Source organism: Plecotus auritus, assembly GCF_963455305.1.
Source record: "Plecotus auritus genome assembly, chromosome: 10".
NCBI classification, from domain to species: Eukaryota; Metazoa; Chordata; class Mammalia; order Chiroptera; family Vespertilionidae; genus Plecotus; species Plecotus auritus.
In genome coordinates this window covers 59,228,783-59,253,346 of record NC_137785.1, presented here as the reverse complement: position 1 = coordinate 59,253,346, position 24,564 = coordinate 59,228,783, and the positions used below count along the sequence as shown (strand labels likewise).

The 24,564-nt window shown below is 53.3% G+C and overlaps 1 protein-coding gene across 2 annotated transcripts; it reads left to right on the top strand.

Moving 5' to 3' along the window:
- The first annotated feature begins 525 nt into the window (after positions 1-525).
- Positions 526-24,104, top strand: HEATR3 (HEAT repeat containing 3). 2 transcript variants are annotated; one of them, XM_080645318.1, is made up of 15 exons: positions 526-805; positions 919-1,091; positions 2,538-2,625; positions 4,197-4,309; positions 6,594-6,703; positions 8,449-8,589; positions 9,978-10,255; positions 13,990-14,080; positions 14,168-14,328; positions 14,572-14,654; positions 15,621-15,757; positions 16,023-16,111; positions 18,570-18,713; positions 19,568-19,744; positions 23,378-24,104. In XM_080645318.1, exons 1-15 carry the CDS (start codon positions 668-670, stop codon positions 23,498-23,500), a joined length of 2,046 nt encoding a protein of 681 aa, XP_080501444.1. In that variant the 5' UTR covers positions 526-667; the 3' UTR covers positions 23,501-24,104. The 2 variants fall into 2 exon arrangements, 1 of the variants encoding a protein (XP_080501444.1); XR_013959235.1 differs by having other exon boundaries at positions 571-805; positions 15,865-16,111; positions 23,378-24,103.
- Positions 24,105-24,564: the final 460 nt, after the last annotated feature.

Here is a 24,564-nt window from a genome sequence, read left to right as displayed (position 1 = left end):
CTTAGCATCTTTAACACTAACACTTAATCCTATAACTGCATTAGGTATGTTTTATTGACGTCTCCATATCACTGATGAGGAAACTGAGGCAGAAAGATTAAGGAACTGCTTAAAGGAGTCCATTCTAAAATGTTAACTGGGCTTTGTCTATGTCAGGAGTTGTGCTAGGCACCAGGGACACAAACTCGTGGTAAGTATTTTTTGAGCACCTACTGTACCTTGGGCTTGGTGTTAGGTGCTTTACATAATTTTATTTAAGCCTCACAGTTACCTTGCTAGTTAGGCATCCTTAATCCCATTTGATTATTATGGAAATTAAATTTGATTATTTGGCGAGGTTCCATAGCGATAAACGGCACCAGCCGGTGGGAGGTGCATCCCGTAGAACCATTCAAATCCAGCCGCCTTCCCAGGATATTCCACAGGACTCCGCCCCTCGCCCAGGTCGGGCCCCGCCCACCCTCTCTACGCCTGCGCGCTCCTTGCGCCAGCCCCCTCCTCTCTCGCGACGCGGCGCGCGCCTGCGCACTGCTGTCCATGTGGGCTCCTGCCGTCAGCCGGCCCAGGTGAGCCGCCGCGCGAACCGCCGCCTCGGCCAGGCCTTGCCACCAGCCGGGCAGCCGCCACCGCCTAGCCGTTGCCGCCCCCTCTCGGTCTTCACGTTGCCATGGGCAAGAGCAGGACGAAGCGCTTCAAGAGACCTCAGTTCTCCCCTACCGGCGACTGTCAGGCCGAGTTGGCAGCGGCGGCGAACGGGACTGAGCTGGAGGAGGATGACGGGCCGGCGGCGGAGCTGCTGGAAAAGGTGGGGCGCCGGCTCGCGGGCCCGGGGGGCGGGGCGGGCCGAGGGGAGCGGGCTGCGGCCCAGCCCCCGGCGCCTGCGCGCTGCTCTCCCTCTGACCCTGCTCCCTTCCGCAGCTCCAGCACCCGAGCGCCGAGGTCCGCGAGTGCGCGTGCGCGGGGCTGGCCCGGCTGGTGCAGCAGCGGCCGGTGCTCCCAGACCTGGCGCGCCGGGACGCCGTGCGCCGCCTCGGGCCGCTGCTGCTCGACCCCAGCCTGGCGGTGAGGGAGACGGCGGCCGGCGCGCTCAGGTGAGCGGGAAGGGCGGCCGGGGCGGGGCCTCGGGTCCGGGCGGCACTGCGTCCAGACTGCGCCTTCTGTGTGCCACGCACCGTCGCTCCCCCATTGCATCCTCGGCGCACCTGTCCTAGGCAGCGCGCGAGCGCCTTGAGGCGCCCAGGCGCGCCCCCCCCCCCCCATTTGCAGAAGAGGAACTTGAACTCAGACCCCTGAGTCTCCCACCTTTTCCGTGAGTCCACCTGCCCAGCGTCCTCCCCTCAGAGCCTAGCGCACATTGTCCCTTCTCCAGGAACCCTCCAGAGTCCTGAGATTCAGGAAACGCTCCCAGTATAAATGTGCCGGGGATTTTAATCAGGCAGCACATTGAGCAAGACAGCCGAGACCCCTGCCGCCACAGAGCCCGTGCTGGTGCGACAGACAGCAGATAGTGAGCCGCGCTCTGGAGAAAACCAAGAGGAGGATGAGTTGGGGGTGAAACGTTACTTTAAAGTGGATGCCTTCTAGGTGACAGCTGACGGAGGAGAGAGCCAGAAAGGGGGTGCGGGGGGGGGGGGGGAGGAACAGCAAAGAAGGGAGGCAGCAGAGGCCTTGGCATGGTTAAAGGATGGAAGGTTAGTGTGGCTGAGTCGGGTAGGGGCGGGTGTTATGGGAGAGGAGGCTGGAGAGATAGACAAGGGCTTGGGGGTGCAGAGCTAAAGGACCAATTCATTCTAAGCGGGAGTGGCATGATCCAATTTTCCTTTTCCAAAGGGCCCTCCGGTGGCTGTGCAGCCAGTGGACTGTAGAGGGGGCAAGAGTTAGTGTTTGTAGTCCTTATAGCTCTGTCTCTGTGGACTGTGTTTCATTCATGGACTTAGCAGGTCAGGGGTGCTTCAGGGATGTCCTTCTCAGTAGGTTCCAAGACAGGGTCCCTTCACATGAGATTAGGCTGTGATTTATGCGCATTAAATAGGAAAAGTCTTTCCCCCGCCCCATCCCTATAGGCACACACCCACGTGCTTCTCAGATGGGCTTGTTGCATGACTAAGTCATTTGTTTACATCAGGGGTCCTCAAACTTTTTAAACAGGGGGCCAGTTCACTGTCCCTCAGACCGCTGGAGGGCCGGACTATAGTTTTTAAAAAAAACTATGAACAAATTCCTATGCGCACTGCGGGCCCGGGACGCTTCGGCTGCTAAGCAGGACAGGCAGCGGCACCCGGCGGGCCGGATCAATGTCCTCGGCGGGCCGCATGTGGCCCGCGGCCGTAGTTTGAGGATGCCTGGTTTACATCGTATAGGACAGGGGTCAGAACAGGTGGGAATCCAGGGATTGGTTCCGCCACATCTTATCAAAATCATAAGCAATTTTGTCTGGGAAACCTTAATCGTGGTTAGAAACAGAAATTCATTTGAGAGCTTCCCGGTGTTTTGTGACTTGCTCTGAAAGTAACACGTGTCTTAAACTTCTCGTGTAGGAATCTCAGTGCTTGTGGAGGTTTTGAGGTTTGCGATGACATGGTGACTAAGGACATCATGACGCCCCTGGTCCCGCTGCTCCGGGAGGTATGCGGTCTCTTCAGTGTCCTGGGGCCACAGTTGTGAAATGGAGCGTTCGGTACACAAACTCAGTGTTTTGTGCGTGTGCTTTTGTGTTAGTACTTGGGTGTTGTTTTGTCTTCCCTCAAAACATCCTGTGGGAAGTCTATTTCGTTTCCTGGAAACACGGATCTCGCCTCGTTGATAGCCGCCCCTGGTTTGTCCCCACTGCCTTTATTTATATGCCAGTTGGGACAGACCTTCTGACACGATAGACACACTCCTTCAGACTTTAAACTTCATACAATGAAATAATGAGCATTACCAGGTGCTCTTCCATATACTGTTAAACCCTCACAGCGGTCCACTTGGCATCTGTAAAATACCTGTTTTGGGTGTTTGTTTTTTGCCTGAAAGATGACATTAAGTTCCCAGATTTAATATCGTGCCAACTTTTTTGCATGATACGAGTTCCGGGATCAAGGAGCTCTCTCCCTGGCGTGCCTCTGACCCACGACGCTGTACTGACGGGTAATTTTCACTCAGTGCTACCTCAAGGTCACCCAGTTCCGATGAGAGGCACCAGCCTCATTCCTTTGTAAAGCAGTGGTTCTGCTAGGAGTGATTTGCCCCACAGGAGACATTTGGCAAAGTCTGGAGCCGTTTTTGACGGTCACAGCTTGGGGCTGGGGCCGCTCCTGGCAGGTAGTGACCGAGGCTGCTGCTAACCCTCCCACAGCGCACGTGTCAGCCCCCCACAGTAGAGACTCGTCCGGCCTAAAACACCAGCCGGGCCAAGGTGAGAAGCCCTGCTCTAGGGGGTGGTTCCCAGCACCCGATTTGGAGCCAGAATGCCTGGGTCTGAATCCCAGCTGCACCACCTACTCCGCACCCCCTCAGCAGCTCTCTGTACCTCCTTTTCCTACCGGTAGTGGAAGACTGGGGATAATAGTTCCTCTACTCCGTGCGTTTGTGGTGAGGGTTAAGTGACTCAATATCTGGGAAGTGCTTAGACTGGTGCCTTGCATTTAGAAGGTACCGTGTAGATGTTAGATCTTGCCATGTGTTGGCTTTCTTTGCCTTATTTACTGTCTTTATCACATTAGATGAAATACTTGGTATTGATTTTACATTTTCATTTTTTTGTTTTGTTAAGCCTCGCCTGAGGATATTTTTTCCATTGATTTCCACAGAGAGTGGAGGAGTGGAAGGGAGGCGGGGAGAGAGAGAAACATCGATGTGAGAAAGACACGTCAGTCGGATGCTTCCCGCATGCACCCCGATGGGGGCAGGGATCCTGCAACCCAAGTACGTGCCCTTGACTGGGAATCGAGCCTGAGATTCCTTGGTCCTCAGGCCAGTGTTCTAACCACTGAGCACCCGGCCAGGGCTGCCCTTTCATTTCCACGTGCAGTGCTTTCCAACTAGTTTGTCCAATGACTGGTGACCCTCTCCTGTCTGTATCTCTTGCCAAAGGGGAGCAGGCTCATGAAGCACTGTAATTGCTGATGTTTAGTTTTTGAGATTCTTTGCTGTCATTGGCTGTTCCGTTTAATTGTTCTTTTGGACCAGGTGCTAATTTTGATATTTGGTTACAGTGCAGTGCTGGACTGGATTCCAACGAGGTGCCTCCCCGGGAAGAGAAAGAGCAGAACAGAAATTCTGTTGAGAACATAGCCAACGAGGCCGTGAACGTGCTGTGGAACATCTGGTAAGGTGCTCTCCGCCCCCGCCCCTGCCGCAGCGCTGCTCAGCCCCGAGGGTGCTCTGCTCTCCTTGGTGCGCCTGTAAACGCGTGATGCTGACCCTGGTAGGCAGCCAGGTCAGGTGCTGAGTCCTCCTTCCCGGCTTGGTCTCTCCCCTCATCACTGCAACTTCTGCTTTTCCGCTCTTCTCTCCATCGTTACTGCTAACCACAATACGGGGAGTCTTGTCCACTGGCACGGACCGCACACCCTTCCCCCCACTGCCCGTATACCTTAAGTGGCAGCTGTCTTAAAGCCAGCGGGCCCTGGTGCAGTCGCTGCTTTGGTCTGGCATCTGGAACGAGACAGGGACCACACAGCTCGGTGGCGCTGGGCCCCCCTCACCCTGCGTTGCCATGCGACGGGGCAGCAGGTGCCTGGGAGGAGCTCCATCCCAGGACTGTAGCGGCCGTGGCCTGGGGGGGCACGTGCTTTTAGAGTGGAACTGGCTGGAAACACACCCTGGATCTCTTTTTTCTGCCCCATTTTATGTTCCCCATTTTTAGCACGATTCTGCCGTAGTTTCTTCTGTTCCGTCGGCAGCATTTGTAACTCCTGGCCTAAAGCACCGGTATTTTTTAGGAGACGCGGTCCCGTTAGATCTGAAAAGCTGCCCACACAGCAGCTGCAGCTTGCCTGTGGTTCATGGGAAGCCAGTGCAGGCACTCCCCAGCAGCACGGGAGAGCCGATGTGAGGAGACAGCATCGGAGCCAGCCGCGGCGCACCACGTGACTTTACTATTTATTCAGTATTTTTATTGGTTTCAGAGAGGAAGGGAGAGGGAGAGGGAGAAACATCAGTGATGAGAGAGAATCATGGATCGGCTGCCTCCTGCACGCCCCACACTGGGGCTCGAGCCTGCAACCCAGGCATGTGCCCTGACCGGGAATCGAACCCTGACCTCCTGGTTCATAGGTCAACCATTGAGCCACCGGGCCACGTACCTTTAACTTACAGAGATTGTTGAACGGGGAGATTCTCTAGAAATTTCTCCGGGAAGAGCCTGAAAGTGTGGTCTCCTCAGTGATCTCTTTCCTGCTGCCTGTGAGCCCTCTCTGAGTCATTGCCGCTAACATGTTTGCTTTGTAGTTTGTCTTGTAAACGCACTTACATATATGTGTATTGTTATTGTCTCAATGCATGTGTGTTAACCTTCCTGGCTGAACCTGACTTGACTGTGAGCTTTGTTTTTTTGTTTTTTGTTTTTTTTTTTAATATATTTTATTGATTTTTTACAGAGAGGAAGGGAGAGGGATAGAAAGTTAGAAACATTGATGAGAGAGAAACATCAGTCAGCTGCCTCCTGCACACTCCCCACTGGGTATATGCCCGCAACCAAGGTACATGCCCTTGACCGGAATCGAACCTGGGACCCTTGAGTCCGCAGGCCGACGCTCTATCCACTGAGCCAAAATGGTTAGGGCGACTGTGGGCTTCTCGAGGGAAGGCTCACAGAGTGTGCAGTAGCGAGAGAGAGAGAGGAAGACAGGAACAGTTTATGTTTCAATTTGTAGGATTGGGTTTAGTGATGTAGCCAGCTTGGCTGTTAGTGTGTCATATGTGCATGTGGTATGTATGGGGCAATACTTTCTCTGAAACATGGCTGCCATTATTACAGTTAGCTCTGTTTACCCTGTATTTAGTAGATATGTTAATAGCAGTGTTAACATAATTCTGGTTCCTTTATTAACAGACAGTGCGATTTTTAAAAATAGTATAGCATTATCTCCATTGCAGACTGTAAATTCTGCTTGCTATGATTATAATAGCCTAGAAAGAATGGCTAAAATTAATTCTACTTTCTTAAAATGCGTGCCTTTGGAGATAAGCACAGAGGCCTTTAACTTACTGTCCCTGCGGCTCGGTGGGAAGCACCGGCCGACCCAAGGAGCCACCACTGACAAACTGTGGTCCTGGGACGGGTCCCTCACCTCTGGGGCCTGGGTCTCATCTGGAAGGAAGTGGTTCCTCAGAGCTCTTTCAGCTCTGACCGCCGGTGAGAAGACGGGGTGCAGGTAGAGAGAGGGGCAGAAAGAGCCCGCTGGGACAGAGAAGTAGACGCAGACGCCGGCTGTGTTCCTGTCCAGAGAATACGGTGGCAGTGGTTTCTTCGTCCATAAAAATGGCGGGTGTTTGACTCCAACTCCGGTTCTGTTCTAAAACCTGGCTGACTTTTCCATGAATTTCTGTGGTTGATTTCTAGTGTGAAAATGTGAATAGTGAAACTTCTTCTTCCCCCTTCAATTTAGTGAATGCAGCAACAGAGCAGTGTCTCTTTTCAACAAAGAAGGGTGTTTGGAGAGCGTGCTGAAGTATTTAAGTAGGTTTCCCACCAACGTTGACCTGGCCATTTCGGCAGGTAAGTGAAGAAACAGGGATGATCTCCGTATGTGTCGCCTTACGTGAAACTGTTTATTCAGATAGAGCATGTTTTCTCGTGTGCAAACGCACAGCCCAGCTCTGTTTGTTCTGAATCTTTTAGAATCTGTGGTCAGTACTTAACAGTTCTCCTGCTCTTCACTCGGAAAGGGAAGAAGGCAGTTAATGGAGCCTGTGAGGCAGGGGTCCTCAAACTACGGCCCGTGGGCCACCTGCGGCCCGCCGAGGACATTGATCCGGCCCGCCGGGGGCCGCTGCCTGTCCTGCTTAGCAGCCGACTCGTCCCGGGCCCGCAGTGCGCATAGGAATTTGTTCATAGTTTTTTTTTAAACTATAGTCCGGCCCTCCAACGGTCTGAGGGACAGTGAACTGGCCCCCTGTTTAAAAAGTTTGAGGACCCCTGCGAGGCTTCTGCTGTTCCCATTCGTAGAAGCCTCTCTCTTCCTGAGCTCCCGTCTCCCATTCACGGAGAGACAGCGACCCACAGCCGCCAGGCCTCGCAGCCAGAGGTCATTGGAATCTGGACCTATTTAAATGCCTTGTACCACTATCTCCTACTTTTTTTAAAAACACGTTTTTATTGATTTTTAGGGAGAGGAGGGGAGAGGGATCGGATAGAAACATTGATGAGAGAGAAGCATCATCGATCAGCTGCCTCCTGCACACCCCTACTGGGGATCGAGCCCACAACCCAGGCTTGCGCCCTGACCGAGATCGAACCGGTGGCCTCTTGGTTCATGGGTCGGCGCTCAATCACTGAGCCACACCAGCCGGGCTGCTGGCTCCTACTTTTAGCAGAAAACTGTAAACCTGGGCTTTTTTTTTTTTGAGAGAGGAAAACAAATGGTTGAAATTTCTCGCAGGCCTGCTTCCCTTCCGTGGGATGGCAAAGCTGCCCACCTCCCGCCCCCTGTCCACGGGGTGAGAGAGCCATTGGTGAGGTAGGAGAATGAAACCGGAGAACTTGGAGTAGAACGGAGAAATAATTGATGAAAAGCATCCCTTTTCTGCCCATAATACCGGCAGGCATCCTCTATTTAACTCTGCATCCTCCTGGCAAGGACGGAGCGGTCCCCTCAATGATGCTTCTGTTGGCTCTAATGGGTACTTTTTTTTTAAAATTATTTTATTGATTTTTTACAGAGAGGAAGGGAGAGAGAGAGAGAGTTAGAAACATCGATGAGAGAGAAACATCCATCAGCTGCCTCCTGCACACCTCCTACTGGGGATGTGCCCGCAACCAGGGTACATGCCCTTGACCAGAATCGAACCTGGGACCTTTCAGTCCACAGGCTGACGCTCTATCCACTGAGCCAAACCAGTTAGGGCATCTAATGGGTACTTTTTAAAGCACAGAAAAGAAAAAGAAATAAAAGAGGGAGGTGGGGGGACAAATACTACTGGGAAAATTTAAAAATCTTTTTCTTAAAATGGACTCTTTGGCAGGGAAGAGACTGTGAGTAAATGCAGAGTTTTATAAACTGGAACGAGGAAATGGGCAGGTGGCTTTTAATCTCAGAGGACTGTTTTTATTACAGTAAGAGTTTCAGGAAAGTTAGCGCTTAGCTTTTAAAAGAAAAACGTCACTTCTATTTTCGTGTCTTCAGTCTTGTCAGAGATTTATTTGTCTTGTTTGAATTCAGCGGAGGAGTTAAATGGAGTTATTTTGCTGTAAGTTACCCTCGCAGAATTCATTGTCTGAGCATTTCATTCTTGTGTTCCTAGCATATTGTTTGCAGACGGTAACTGAAGATAACCCAGAGCTACTGAAGTCGTTCGGTGCGTCAGCACTGCAGGTGCTGGAATCGGCCATGCGGGCTCCTGTCAGTTCCATGGCGTACGTCCTGTTGAAGACACTGGTGGCAGGTAAAATTGAGCCGGCTGTGACAGGGTGCTTTTCAGTAACCTGTGGTGGAGATAGGCTGAAATGCCTGGATTTCACCAATCCAATCTGTGCTTATTATGGCTGTTGTGAAATTTTTAATATTGAAGTGGAGACCCTGAATTCAAGCGGTGTGCCTAGCTGGGAAGCCTCCTAGGATCAACTTGTTTTCAGTGTAACAGACACTCTTGTCTGATGAGAAATGCTGCTCTCAAGGTCCCCTTACTAACCAGGAAGGTCAGAATGGGCTGTGGGCATCAAGACGTGGCCACTCGCCGAAACCGGTTTGGCTCAGTGGATAGAGCGTCGGCCTGCAGACTGAAGGGTCCCGGGTTCGATTCCGGTCAAGGGCATGTACCTTGGCTGCGGGCACATCCCCAGTGGGAGGTGTGCAGGAGGCAGCTGATCGATGTTTCTCTCTCATTGATGTTTCTAGCTCTCTATCCCTCTCTCTTCCTCTCTGTAAAAATATCAATAAAATATATTTAAAAAAAAAAAAAAAAAAGACGTGGCCACTCACTTTTTTTAAAAAAAATACATTTTTATTTATTTCAGTGAGGAAGGGAGAGGGAGAGATAGAAACATCCATGATGGGAGAGAATCATTGATTGGCTGCCTCCTGCATGGCCCTCACTGGGGATCCAGCCTGCAACCCAGGCATGTGCCCCTGACCAGGAATCAAACCATGACCTTCTGGTTCATAGGTCAGTGCTCAACCACTGAGCCACACTGGCCAGGCAGTATGTACCACATTTGGTTTATCCATTCATCTGTGGATGGACACTCGGGTGCCTTCCAACTTCTGGCTGTTGAGTAATGCTGCCGTGAGTGTTTGGATGCAAATATCTGAACCCCCGCTTTCAGTTCTTTTGGGTATGTACCCAGGAGGTATTTTTAATAGTCACGTTTTAAACAATCGGCCTAACTACTTAATGGCAGCTCCTGTTCTGTTTTGATAAGAACGTGTTGCATGATTGGTATGTGCGTGAGACCTTGGAATTTTTAGTACATTCCATTCCACCCTTGGAATATAAGAAGCTGCCTCGGAGAGCAGCTCAGGTTCAGATGAAAGAAAGAGAGGCAAATGAATTGATCATTTTCAGAGAAACTCGATCGGTGCTCCTGGTCTGTTGCGAGGCGGTGTATCAGAGGAGGGCCTGTGAGCCAAGGAAGGGAGAGGTTGCGAGAGGCCGTAGTAACAGGAGCTGTCTCTGTGCACAGCTTTCTGCCATTTACTGGAAACCAAACAAAGGCAGTGGGATAAGGATGTTTTGAAATTACGGCTGAGCTTAGAGAACCAATCTTGTGGAAACCGTAATTAACAAAAGATTTCACAGGCGGTCCCTTTGTCCTTGCGCTCATTTTTTCCCAGGCACAGTTTGGAATCTAAAGGACATTATTCCGTCCAAGAGTCAAGCAGAAATCATAAGCGCCATCCTCAAGATCTTATCCGAAGTTCTGGAAATGGACGCCGGCGCAGTGGTCATTCAGATGAAGGAGGCCGAGACGCAGAGGCTGAGAACCGCCGCGGAGACCGAGGAAAGGTTAGAGAGTGCGAACGGCGTGGGTCTGACCGAAGACGACGAGATGGAAGAAACTCCTCCCAAGAGAAGGGTCAGAAGGAAAACTTTGATCTCGGATTTACTTCCGGTAAGTCGGGTCGGTGCTGCCGACATGGTGTCACACAGAGGTTTTCTTTCAAGAGCCAGCCTAAGCTGTGTAGGAAAGTGTGAGAGCAGAGGTAACGAGAAGGCGGCTTTCAGGAAAAATCAGTGCTGCATGCCTGCTCCCACAGGGAAAAGAAACCCTGTTTAAAATGAAACGTTCACACACAGAAGATTTCCAAGATGGGCCAGAGCACTCTGTTACAACACTTCAGAAACACGGCCATCTCCCGGCTGCTGTGTCTCCCCAGTGCCTTTACACGCTACCCCCCAACTTACCCAGTTGGAGGAATTTCCACTGCTTGGATTGTCCAACCCAGGACATCTTTGTCTCTTCTTTTTTTAAATATATTTTTGTTGATTTCAGCAAGGAAGGAAGAGAGAGAGAGAGAAACATCAATGATGAGAGAGAATCATGGATCAGCTGCCTCCTGCACACCCCCCACGGGGGATCGAGCCCGCAACCTCGGCATGTGCCCTGACCGGGAGTCGAACTGTGACCTCCTGGTTCATAGGTCGATGCTCAGCCCCTGAGCTCCGCTGGCCAGGTCTCGTCTCCCTTGTTTTGGTGCTGAGCTTCACCCGGTAGCGGACCAGGCGGTCCTGTGCCCACTGCTCCTCCCTCACAGGAGAGGTTGAGTGATCGGGAAGATGAACAATGGCTGGTGGTCTTGCTGATTGGGTGATGGGGGCTCGCTCGTGCCAGGGGGTGTGATGTTGGCGTGAGGGTGCGGGAAACATTGTAGCCGAGCTGGTAGGCAGAGAGAACGCTCCCGAGGAGGAGAGAGGTGGTCAGGGGACAGGGAGGACCGGAGCCTGCTCACTCAGGTGCAGATCTGTGCTGCCGGTGCCAGGCTCCGGGCCAGGTGCTGACAAAGGAAAGGTGATTAAGACGCACTTCCTGTCTCCAGGAACCGCCTCCGTCCTGGGAGGAGAGGCAGGCGGGAGTGACCTGCTGTCATGCCTGTGTTGGGGCCGTAGGGGCTGGGCGCAGGCCTCCCGGGAGCTGCGTGTGTGGAGGAGGCAGAGGACGGAAGAGGTGTCAGCTCTCTGGACAGGCACCTGGGCCGCCTTAGAGGCTGGTCCGCGCCAGCCTGGTGAGGGCAGGTGGGCGGTGAGGGCCTGGAGGCCGGAGGCGCAGGGGGCTGCTGGCGCCATCCCACAGGGGCGGAGGCCTGAGCTGGAAGGAGGCACGGACGTCCCCCACACTGTACGCTTCAGACCAGCCCGTCCTCCTCCGTGTCAAACGACCTGACACAGGCTGGCAGTGCCTTCGAGTTTCGATAAGGCTGTGCCCAGTGGGACTTCCCCCGCTGAAATGTGCCGAGAAAGAAAGCTGTCAGCCTGCTACTCAGCCGTGTTCACACAGTCTCGCAAAACATGAATTGGTGGGTTCGAAAGAAAAATGGAGTTAGGGCTCCTTTTCTAGCCCCGTGAATAGCCGTTAGGTGCAAAGCGACGTGTCAGGTGTGGTGTGGACATTGCCCTTGAGTTTCTTGCAAGTCATAGAGTGTTGCCCTGGCCATTTGCCTCTGTGGTTAGGGCGTCTACCCGCGGACTGAAGTGACTCAAGTTCAGTTCCAGTCAAGGACACGTACCTGGGTGGCGGGTTCAGTCGGGGTGCGTGCAGAGGCACCCATTCAATGTGTCTTGCCTCTCTCACATCGATGTGTCTCTCTCTCTTCCCCCCTTTCATCCCCATTCCTCTCTCTCTGAAAAGCAATGGGAAAAATAGCCTCATGTGAGGATTAACAGCAACGAAAAGTATGGATACTTAACTGGTATTTAGAGATTTACTCCCCTAAGTGTTCTTTAAAAATAGAACTCTGCTGTTTATAAATTGCAGTGTTTTCTTATAACAGAAGCTTGCTTTTTAAAGTCTGTTGACATAACTTGAGTCGACTGGGTGATTAACATGCCAGTCGGCCAGCCAGAGTGTGTAGGTGCCCGTCAGCTGCCAGCCGTCATGCTGGTACGTGCCCGGAATACAGACGTATAGTCCGTCAGCTCCGGTCTTCCTCGCTGCCCAGGGGCGTGCAGGAGTCCTTTAGAATCAGAACCTGCAATCGCAGCATTTAACGTAAGAAGCTGCCATCACAGGCCTGTAAAGAAAGAGGCATCGCAGCGTGTTCACACAGGCGGAGAAGGCCCTCGCTGCCCACATTCACAGCTGCCAGCTATCAAACCGCGCTCTGTTCTTCTCGTCGATGGCCCCGCTCTCCCCTCCACTCCCAGTACTTTGAAGCAGATCTCTGCTGTCATAACATTTCCTCTGGAGTGGCTCCTTCTGTCACTTGGATGACAGTGAGAAGCAGGGAAACGTTCTGAGCAGGAGAGTTGGCATGGAAAGGCGAACGTTCACACAGATGCTTCTAGGCCAGATCTGCGTGCCTTTTAGGTGGGTAAGAGCCGCACAGCAGTTTGTCACGTTTACACGTTTTTGTTCAGTTGAATAGCATACTCACAGCAAAGGGGGATGATTTTACATCAGTTCTTGCCGGCAGTAAAAGGAGTACAAATGTTAGATGAGCTACATCTCTTCAGGTAGCCATTTGCCTTTATTTTTCAAGAGCATGGTTTGAAATTACAGTTACATTGTTGCACAGGGGAGGCTGGAGGATGATAAGGGAGCATATACATTCTAGGGACTGTGTCATGGTCTCTAGTTATTTTGTTTGCTTCATTTTTTAAACAATGTTTGATTTTTAGAGAGAAGGGAGAGGGATGGAGAGAAAGAAACATTGATGAGAAAGAAATATCCATTGGCTGCCTCCTGCACGCCCCCTCCTGGGGATCCAGTCCACAATCTGGGCATGTGCCCTGACTGGGAATCAAACCAGCAACCTCATGGTTCATAGGTCAGCACTCAACCACTGAGCCACACCAGCCGGCAGGTCTCTCGTTTTTAAGGTCTGATCTATACATCTGACAAATAAGATATCCCAGGTAATCTGAAATATTCCACACTAGTGAAATGCTTAATAAGTTATAGTGCATCTGCCATTCAGACATTAAAATTTACATGATTTTTAGCTTATGCACGGTTTTGGGATGTCAGTGTAGCTGTTTCACTTTCCATGGGTGATGTGCGAACTGAGGTCGTGTAAATCTATCCAGCTCCTCCTAAGAATGGTAACTGACAAGGTCGTGTTAACTCATTCCCGGGGGGAGAGGGAAGCCCCCCTCTCTTCAGTGTTAAAGGAATGCCTCCTGCATCCTCAGGGGAGCCAGGGAGCAGCCTTCCCACTCCTCAGCGAGCTCCGGGCCGGAAGGGCTGCTGGGAGTTCTCGGCAGTGCGGGCCTCCCCCAGGAGCCATGAGGCGTCTGAAAGCGGGCTTGTCCTCGTCCTGTGTCAGCGCCAGGCGTCTGACAGGACTGCTCTGTTTCATCTGTGCGCTCAGCTACTTCTGAACATACCCGGCTAAGTTTCAGGGTGAATTCAGCTCACAGGCCTGAGTATTTCTCCGTCTCTCCCGCTAGCTAATGGAGTGTCACCCTGTGAGCCAGGAGGTCACAGTTCCATTCCCGGTCAGGGCACAGGCCCGGGTTGTGGGCTTGATCTCCAGTAGGGGGCGTGCAGGAGGCAGCCAGTCAATGATTCCCTCTCATCATTGATGTTTCTCTCTCTCCCCCTCTCCCTTCCTCTCTGACATCAATGAAAACATATTTATTTAAAAAAATGCTTTCTCCGACGCTGAGAGCTGGTGTTGGTTTTCCTAGCCCACTAACGAGGAGCTGAGAGAGGCCACGGCGCTGCTGACGGCGCAGCAGACGGCGCTGGAGATCATCGTCAACGTGTGCTGCAGCGAAGGTCCGTCCCCGCCCCTGCTCCCCTGGGCTCCACAGCCCCCGCCAGGCCGTGCTCACCGACCCAGCCCCGCTGCTCTGCACTCCACAGATCCCTCGGACGACGAGTGGGAGGAAGAGCTTTCCAGCAGTGACGAGAGCGAGGCGTTCATGGAGAGTTCCCTCGGCGACGGCGGGGGGCAGCTGCTGTCTCCCCTCTGCCTCTCCCACGAGACGCACGCCGCCCTCACCAACTTCCACATCCCCCGGAAGGTACTGGCTCCCGGTCCGGGCCCGCCGTGCAGCGCGGGGAAGGGCTGGGAGGCTGCTCGCTCTGTGTGCAGGGGAAGTGAGCTCACACTGGGTAACGGGGACTGGGCAGAACGCAGGCCTGGAAGTGGGCTGAGGCAGCCCCAGCCGACGGCCGTCTCACTTAGCTGCCGCGCTGGCTCTGTAGGGGGCGCTGTAGAAAGAGTCTGCTCTTTAACTTCTGCTCTCCCGCCTTTTCAAATCCAGGTGTTTGAGAAAACCGCCTTTCCCAGCAGCGCTGCAGTGGACGTGTGTTCCAGGAGCCCCGCGTGGAAACCGTTGGTTAGAAAGTAAGACCTTGTCTGTTTGCAAAACCATTGGTCGTCGCTGTGCTGTGAAAGGTGGACCGCTCAGTGGGAGGTGCCGCTGCCCCCGCTTCCCGAGTTCTGTTCCCGAGTGTGTGCCCTGGAGAGGCGTGTGCTTACGTCACTGAGGCCCGAGCGTGTGCACAGCAGGGGGGCCCATCGGCGGCAGGGGGTCCGTGCATCTGGCATTGCCGTGCAGTGGGATGCAGGCAGCAGGCAGCAGAATCCGAGCTAGGTCTTGTCCCCAGCACCTCGAGCGGAAGGGAGGGGGGAGAGAGAAAAATCAGTGGGGAGAGAGGATTCTTGACTGGCTGCCTCCTGCCCGCCCCCTGTGGGGGATTGAGCTGCAACCTGGGCCTGTGCCCTGACCAGGAATCAAACCGTGACCTCCTGGTTCATAGGTCAGTGCTCAACCACTGAGCCGGGCGGATTCTGTCTTTACAAAGTTCCAAAGCAGGTGACGCCAGGCTGTTTGGTTTACGTACATGGCCGTACGTAGGCGGTAAACCTGTGAAGAAAAGCAAGGAGCTGTTTGCTGTCAAAGTCAGGCGCGGTGACCTTCAGGGTAAAGAGGTGGGGCGTGGCAGGGAAGGCACGGGCTGTGAGGGTGCCGGCGTGTGCATGTCTCACCTGGCTGCACAGTCGCTGGCTTTAAACACTGTTAGACGGGACGGGAATTGACGTGCTTTCCCGTAGGGGGTCACACTTCACAGCTGCAGGTGAAGAGAAAGACGCGGCCGTGTGCAGTTTTGTAAAGCCGGGGCCTTATGCCCCGGAAGTGGGCTGCGCCCCGGGGCCTGGAGGCTCAGGCAGTGCGATTGGAGTCTGTGCTGGCTGCCACCCCTGCTTCCTGACGCCCCGAGTCAGCACCGGAGCGCGGGGTAGCAGTGGGCCCGGGTTCCGGGGGGCCCTGCTCGAGAAGCAGACGGCGTTCTCCCGCTTCCGCTGCAGGATGAACACCGTGCAGTGGCGAGCCCTCGTGTGTCTCCAGAGCCTCGTGTCCCTGCTGGAGGTGGAGCACCTGGGCGGGGCGCCGGCCCTCCAGGCCCTGGCGCAGCACCTGTCCACCCTGCTCTTCTCTCAGCCAGGTAAACCGCCGGGCCTGCTGTGGGCACCGCTCGGAGCGGGACTTCCGAGGGGCGGGAACGGGGGAACACGCCTTGTCACGGTCGTTTCAGCCGCTGCCATCTCTCAGAGTCCAGTGTGCGGTCCCCGGGCCTTCCCAGGAGCTCGGCTTCCACCTGCAGCGTGTTTATGACGATGGCCTGTGTGCCGCTTCCCGCGCTCGGCCTGGATCGGCCCCCTTGCCAGCCGCTGGCCTCGGAGCAGGCCCTCACACCCGCTCTGTTTCAGACTTCGCCAAGCACGCGGACTTCCTGGAAGCCATCAGCAGCGCCTTGAGGGCCCTTCTGCAGACCATGGCCGCCAGCAACATTGCTCAGGTGAGATGTGCACAGTTCTGCGCAGCCGGCCAGGAGCCTCATACGGAGGCCAAGTGGCGACCTCACTGCTTGCGGAGTGCTTGTTTCCAATCCGAGCCTTGTAGGGAAAGCAGAGGTGCCTCCTCTGACCGCCGCCCGCCCCTCCCGCCGCCGCCCCCCTCCTCCTCCTCCCACCGCCACCCGCCCCTCCCGCTGCCGCCCCCTCCTCCTCCTCCCACCGCCGCCCGCCCCTCCCGCCGCCGCCCCCTCCTCCTCCTCCCACCGCCGCCCGCCCCTCCCGCCGCCGCCCCCTCCTCCTCCTCCCACCGCCGCCCGCCCCTCCCGCCGCCGCCCCCTCCTCCTCCTCCCACCGCCACCCGCCCCTCCCACCGCCGCCCCCTCCTCCCACCGCCGCCCCTCCCTCTGCTGCCCCCTCCTCCCACCGCTGCCTCACCACAGGCGTTCTTATTGGTGCAGCTTCTTGACGTGGTGAGTAAAGATTTTCTCTGCTCACCATCTCTCTCCTTAAAAGCATTTTATTACAAACGTTTTCAAGCACGCCCTCCTGACCTCCACAGCCATCCACCTCACCTCTGTGCGAGGCGCCTTTTCCCTGAAATGTTTAGCTTTTTATTCAGGAAATTGTCAGACTTTCGCACAAGCAGAGATGGTAGCGTGTGGTTATAAGATAACGGTGTAAGGAACCCCACGCATCGTCACGGTCACGGGGTGTCAGCCAGTCGTCAGCATCCCGTGTTCATTTCATTTGCCCCCACTACACATTCGTGGTTGCCTCCTGGAGTAGTTGAACGCAAGTCACGTTATTTCACCTGTAAGTGAACTTTTTAAAACCGTGACCACAGTACCATTATCCCAGGCTCGCAAATGAGCAGCCATTGCTTGGTTATCAGCGATGTGTGGGCGGCGAGCACGCTCCCTGACTGGTCGGTCCTCTACCCCCCCCCCCCCCCCCCCCCCGTGCGTCTCGGGCCTTGAGGGCTCTGCTGGGCTCTGTTCTTCACTAGTCCTGTCCCCACTCTGGCGCCCTCACTGTCCCAGGGCCTGGCTCCCCAGCACCTGGACCTCCTCCCCATTGGCCGGGTCTTCGTCCCGGCCCTCCATGGCCCCGCCCCTAGGGCATCCACACAGCCCACGCTGCCCCTGGCCCCAGTTGACAGGGAATGTTCAATGCTGTGTGTGCTGCTGACTTCTCACACGTACTCTTCCAGCATTTCTTTGTGAATTGGAGACTTTTTTTCAGGAACGTAACTTTTGACTCTGACATGGGGCCGGGAAGAATGCCCGCCTGCCGCGTGGCTGTTGGGAGGGTCCGAGAACCCTCCCGGAGGGCTGGCAGGACCCGCAGGCATTTCACTGATGTGCCATGGTGCCAGGCGGCCATCGACGGGGCCAGCTGGATGTTAGAGGCTCAGTGATAAGAAAGTGCCCTCCGGGTTAAGGTCGGACGTCCTCGGGCTGGCTGTGTGTTGGGCATGGGCCTCGAGTGTTGGAGCTGGCAGGAGCCTGCCTCCGGAGCGCTGTTTGCAGAGGACACCGAAGGCTGGACTTGCTGAGGGACCGCTCCGGGCCCGCCCGCTGTCCTGCCGCCCGTGGCTCTCACACACCAGGCACCTGGGAGTCAGACGGCGCGGCACGCCTTCTCCCCACCGCCCGCCCGCCCGCCCGCTCTGAACGATGCCAGTTACTGGAGCTTTCCCAGCGACTGGCTTCTGGTTCCGACGTGAGCCAGCTGATGGAGAGCAGCTCAGCACTCCTGTAGAGTGACAGCCCACGTGTGCGAGTGCTGTGTGCACAGTCTAACCCTCCTAGCACCTCTGTGACCGTTATCGCCCAAGTTGCTGACGGGGAGACGGAGGGTTCAGAGGGCTCAGGAAGGGGCTGGATCACCTGGGGGAAGGAGTGGGGCTGGGACTCGAACCCAGGGCGTCACGTCCAGGTCCCGGGCCCTGGGACGTCGCACTCTCCCAGTACCGCGTCCACACGCGTGTTCAGATTGGCTTACACGGGGACGTATCCCTGCACGGCGGAGCGTTGTGTCAGCTAGCGGTTTCACAGTCCTTTGTAGTCTCCGTAACACCTCGGCGTGCTCTTACCGCGCACAGGGTCAGCCAGTTTTTATTACAGTCACATGATCCTATCCCGTTTTCAAACAAGAAATGAAAAGCAGTTGGAATCTCTCTAGTCTGGGCACCTGAACGGACGCCTTCAGACGGACTGGTAGGAGCGGAAGCCCTTCGGCAGGCACACGGTGACGGGGGTGGACAGCGACAGAGCCACCAGCAGGCCTCCCCTAGCTCCACGGCAGCGGTACTGGGAGTGAGCAGAATGGGCAGCAGCTTCTTTGCTGGGAGCTGCTGTTCTCAGGACAGACAGCCTGGGGGGGCGCCCCTCGGCCGTGTCGCACGTGCTGTGGCGTTGGCTGAGCTTCGCCTTACATGCTCGTCTCCTCCTCCAACAGTGCATGACCCCCGACCAGCTGATGACGCTGTGCAGAGCCGGCATCCAGAGCGGCAGCGTCGGCGTGAGAGTGAACGTGGTTAGCATTTTGGGGATCACGGGCAGCGTCCTCGCCAAAGAAGATGGTGCACTTGAAACGCTCAAGGTAACCCGGCGGCTTCCGACCTGAAATGCTCAGTGATTAGAAGTGGGGTGTGGGGTTTCAAACACTTCGGTGGACATCCTGAGACGAGATCCTATTAAGAAGCTGCTTCCTGGTCGGTATTAGTAAAACGCACCCTGATGTGTAGGGTGAGAAAGGGAAATGCTGCCTGAAGGGGTAGCTAGGCGCGCACTCAGATGGAAAACCGAGGCCCGAGCAGCGAACAGACTGTCCCGCGGTCGCCCTGCTGCTCATGGTGGGGCCAGTTTGGAGCTCTTGGCACGTCCACTCTCCCACCTGTTTACCAGGTGCGCGCCCTCCCACAGGGTGAGGCTTGTGGCCCGCACGCTGCGCGCTCCGGCGTCTGCGGGTGGGGAGGGCTGCCGTCGGTGGGGAGGGCTGCCGTCGACGGGCTGTGGCGAGGTGGGTGTCTCAGAGGCCAGCACAGCGGAGCCACCTGAGGCTGTGTCCTGTTCAGTTTCTTTTATTGCCTGTGAGTGTTTGTCTTATACTTTAAAAAGCAGGGTTTTTTGTTAGATAATATTTGTATGCATTTTTACACCCTGGGGAAAGCCTTTTTGAGGGAGACGAGGACAACTTAATAATTTTCTAAATTGATCTTTCTTACATCATTTATGGACCTTAACTCATTTTATTTAGGAATATAAACTCTAATACGTTTCACTTATCTTGCTTACATTTTACTTGGTGTATTTATAAATATGTGTTAAAGCTTTTAAAAGCTCTCCTTTGCCCCTGGCATTTGATGTAAAACGTGCATAAATCACTGCCGCCGTGAAGCGGTGCTTGGGAATGGCCCTGAGCGCCAGGTGACGGGTGTGTTCTCTCGGCTGCAGACCATCGGGTGCTTCCTGCTGGAGGTGGCCACCAAGGACCCCTCGCTGGTGGTGGTGGGCGAGGCCCTGGACGCCCTCTTCGACGTGTTCGCCGACGGTAGCGAAGCCGAGAGGGCCTCTGTGCAGATCCGTTTGTTATCTGCTCTGAAGGAGTTCCAGCCCGTCTTCAAGATGAAGGTATGAGGCCGCGGGGTCAGAAATGCTTCCGCCTCAGCGTCCGGGGGGAGGGGCGGTGTGGTCCCTCCCAGGCCTCCGTGAGCCTGGAGCACCGTGGCCCAGGCTGAGTGCTGCGGGCAGCGTCCCGCTCAGGCACCGCGAGATCGGTCGCCCCGAGCTAGGTCACCCCGAGCTCAGTCACCCCGAGCTCAGTCACCCCGAGATCGGTCACCCCGAGATCGGTCACCGTGAGCTCAGTCACCCCGAGCTGTGTCACCCCGAGCTCAGTCGCCCCGAGCTGTGTCACCCCGAGCTCGGTCACCCCGAGATCGGTCACCCCGAGATCGGTCACCCCGAGCTCAGTCACCCCGAGCTCAGTCACCCCGAGCTGCGCTCAGTCGTTGGGCCTGAGCCAGATGGCGGCTGCGCTCTCCTTTCTGTGCGTTGGGTGACGTCACAGTGACGTCCTCGTGTGGGAGCCCTCTTCTCATCTTCGCCTGATCCTGTGTCCTGCGGTCCAACCCAGTTGAATCCATTGTCATGGACGCGTCCCTTGGCGCTCCGAGGGAAAGGCAAACTCCCGGCTGCCGCCGGTCTGTGGGGGATGGTCTGTGGGGGATGGTCTGTGGGGGATGGTCTGTGGGGGATGGTCTGTGGGGGATGATCTGTGGGGGATGGTCTGTGGGGGATGGTCTGTGGGGGATGATCTGTGGGGGATGGTCTGTGGGGGATGGTCTGTGGGGGATGGTCTGTGGGGGATGGCGCCACAAAGCTGACTGAGTCAGAAATCATCCCCATACCTCCTCTGGGGGCCGGTGGAGAGACACCGTGAGCTGCGTGCGTCCATTGCCCTGCCCTTCTCACCCAAATCTCACTTCTTAAGTTGTCCTTTTTTAAAGCAAAAACATTTGTGTTTTTCATGTTTAGATTTTAAATGCAATATTCCCTCTTCAATCTTGGTCAGGAGAATAGAGGTTTTGATGGAAAGTTATCCTGCTTTCTCTTGGTTTCCAATATGCATTTCTTTGATCTAAGGAGCTTTTAACATAGAATTTCAGGCCTGACGGAGAGAACTCTGTGGTAAGTTTTAGGTGGATATGATTGTATGGCTAAAAACTTAAATTTCCTGAAAAAATTTTAAGACATAAAGTAGTTTTTATCCAGCTGGGTGGCTCAGTGGTTGAGCATTGAGTTCATACACCAGGAGGTCACCGTTTGATTCTGGTCAGGGCACATGCCGAGGGTGCGGGCTCGATCCCCAGTAGGGGGCATGCAAGAGGCAGGTGACATGATTCTCTCTCATCATTGATATTTCTCTCTCTCCCTCTCTATTCCTCTCTGAAATCAATTAAAAAACAAAAAGTTTTCCTTTCCAGAAGAAAAGAAACTATAAACTCAAGCTGTGCCCAACTTCTGCCATTGTCACGTCTGTAGTGGGTGTCAGTTTAGGAACATTAACAGCTGTAAAAACCAGTGCGGATTGGGGCTCAGTGACACAGAGGCTGCTGGAGACCCAACTATTCCTCTTAAAAGGCCAGCACCACAAACTAAACTTACAAGGTCCTGCTTCCTCTGAGCTCCAGCACCAGGGCGAGGCCCTGGGGAACAGAGACACATATGAGGAAGAACTGGATTGTCTGGCAGCGGGGCAGGAACTCGGGGTGGATTTCTCCCAGATGGAGGTACTCACAGGGATCATTGTTCCTATGCTGGGACCTCCCCAGTCGTAGGGCTGACTGGCAGCCATTTCTGTTTGCTCTACCCTAGTGATTCCCTGAGACGTAGCCTCAACCAATTTACACCCCACCCAAGCTGTGTGCAGCGGCTTTTGCATATGAATGGCCTTTCCTTGCCCAGGGTAAAATCTCTCAAACAAGCTGCAGCTGGGTCAGGGAGCCCCAAACCTATCAATAAAAGGCCCAAGACCTGGCACCAGCACCAGGCTGCCTTGCTTCACAGCTGGGCCTCATCTGGGCACTTCCAAACCCGATACAAAGAGGAGGAATCTAAAGATCTCTCTGTAGCTCTTGCTGGGTGGCCCCAGGCAGCAGCTGACTTTGCACCTCCCTAGGAGACCCAAGAGCCATTGTACCCAGTGGTCAGTGTCAGACCCTACCAGATTACAACACTTCACATCCATAAGTGACACACTCAAGGGGCAGACTCAGTGAGCACCAAAGCCCCACTGAAGCAAGTGCTGCTCCATTGGGGTGTCTCCTGCACAGCAGCTCTCCCACTGTAGTTGCAGTTGGTCCTCACAGCCAATTGTCCTGGAGGTCAAGTCCTCCCAGTGACACCAACAGCAATCAAGGCTCAACTACAACAAGACTGTGCTCATAGCCCACAAAGGGGTGCCCTAGAGCTCCCAGCTCAGGTGACTGGGGGGCTGAGCCACTGGGCCCTATAGAATACCTAATACACAAGGCCACTCTACAAGGAGACATAGCAGCTCTACCCAAAGTACAGGGAAGCAGCCAAAATGTGGAGACAAACATGTCACAAATGAAAGAAATGGGAGGAAGCAAACTACTGGATATAGAGTTCAAAACCATAGTTATAAGTTACTCAGGAATCTTCTAGAAACCTCCAAAAAAAAAAAAATGGAAAAGGACTGGTCAGAAGAGCAAAAGAAAAAAGAATCCAAAACTATGAAGATAAGTAAGGAGCCTCTGGGACAACTTCAAGCATACCAACATCTGAATTATGGGGGTGCCAGAAGAAGAGAGAGAGCAGGATACTGAAAACCTATTGGAAGAAATAATGACCAAAAACTTCCCCCACCTGGTGAAAGAAATAGACTTACAAGTCCAGGAAGCACAGAGAACCCCAAACAAAAGGAATCCAAAGAGGACCACACCAAGACACATCATAATTAAAATGCCAAGAGCAAAAGACAAAGAATATTAAAAGCAGCAAGAGAAAAGCAGTTAGTTACCTACAAAGGAATGCCCATACGACTGTCAGCTGATTTCTCAACAGAAACTGTGCAGGCCAGATGGGAATGGCAAGAAATATTCAAAGTGATGAGTAGCAAGAACCTACAACCAAAATTACCCAGCAAAGCTATCCTTTAGAATTGAAGGTCAGATAAAGAGCTTCACAGACAAGAAAAAGTTAAAGTCCATCATCACCAAACCAGTGTTATATGAAATATTGAAGGGTATTTTTTAAAAAGAGGAAGAAGAAGAAAAAGATAAAAAAGATGAACAACAAAATGGCAACAAACACATACCTATCAATAATTTTATCTAAAAATCAAAATAACCGAATAAGAAATCTAATGATCAGAATAAACTGGTGAATACAATAGAATCAGAGGCATGAAAATGGAAGACTGATGATTCTCAGAGGGAAGGGGGTGAGGGGTGGGAAGAGATTATACAAAGATCTTCTGTGCATATATGCATGACCTATGGACACAGACAATAGGATTGAAGACCTGGGGTGGGGTGAGAACTGGTGGGGGGGCGGCCAATGAGGGGAAAAGAAGAGAGACATCTGTAATAATCTCAACAATAAAAAATAAATGAAAATGTTTCACCCAATTCCAGCAGCTGTCTCATTCTGAAAATAAATACACCCAAAACGAAATGCTTTCTGTATGTAAAGGAATTAGTAATTTACACCAACGCGTATGTGGTTTTCTTTTGGCAGATCCGGAAAGAAGGGAAAGGCAAATACAGTCCAGATCAGCTGTGCGTTCTCGACAACGTGAAGCTGAACTTGAGGAGGTTTGTCGCTTATCAAGAGGCTGTTGAGAAAAGACTGACTGCTTGACCCGTTGAAAGAGAGCAGTTCTTGTCCCAAAGTGCTCAACTCTACAGGTTTCCTTGGCGTGTGTACATTTCCGAAAGCCGCTGGTCAGTGTCTGTATTCTGTGTGTTAATTTGAAGTTCCCAGAACTTCGGAGCCCATCAGAAACTCGTCCTTCCTGGAGCTCTGGGATCGGAGGGCGTTTCTCGTGCTCTCCGCCTCAGGCACCGGACAGGGGAGGCTGGCAGCTCGGAGGAGCCTCAGCTGGGGCTCGGTGAGCAGTGCAGAAACTTGACCGGATTTTGCAGAAACAGGAAAACCAAAGGCATAGCTTGGAAGCTCTTTTACGTCGATATCGTTTTCTATTGGCTGACTTTCTAACACATTTGAAGACAAGCTTGATGAAAGATTTTTGGTCTGAAGTATATCATTATGTTTATCTTTTGTGAAGTGAATGAATTGAATTTGTATTCCACTATTTAGTAGAATGTATGAAAGAGCTAATGAGGTCATTATCACCTTCTATATAAACAGATCAGCTCAACCTATTGCTTTGTAACCTCCTTGTTTAATTTGATATGTCATCAGAATTGGAGGAAAATATTTTTAATAAACAAATTTTTAATCAAAAAGCTTTGTGTCTTACAAAATCTTTTTTAAAAATACCAGAGAGTCCTGCGTCTGGGCATCTGCTTGCTAATGGACATTGTTGTGAATATGTGTGAGGTATTAAAGCCAAGACTTAAGCAGGAACCTTCAGCATGACTCTCAGTATCCTAGAGACGTCGCAAACTACAAAACATTGTTGAGAGGAAGTAAACCTGAACGAAGGGAGAAATCTACCATGTTCATGGATTGGAGAAATCTACCATGTTCATGGATTGGAGAAATCTACCATGTTCATGGATTGGAGAAATCTACCATGTTCATGGATTGGAAGATGGTATTTCTTCCCAAACCCATCTATAGATTCAAGGCAATCCCAATCAAAATCCTAGCAGGGTTTTCTGTAGAAACTGACAAGCTGGCTCTAAAATTACGTGGAGGGGAGAGGACTTGAAGTATCCAAAACAACGTTTAAAAGGAAG

Coding starts and splice junctions, on each gene's coding strand:
- HEATR3 (XM_080645318.1), top strand. CDS start 668: ATGGGCAAGAGCAGGACGAAGCGCTTCAAGAGACCTCAGTTCTCCCCT. Junction 4,310..6,593: donor AACGTGCTGTGGAACATCTG/GTAAGGTGCTCT, acceptor CCTTCAATTTAG/TGAATGCAGCAACAGAGCAG. Junction 15,758..16,022: donor CCTGCTCTTCTCTCAGCCAG/GTAAACCGCCGG, acceptor GCTCTGTTTCAG/ACTTCGCCAAGCACGCGGAC.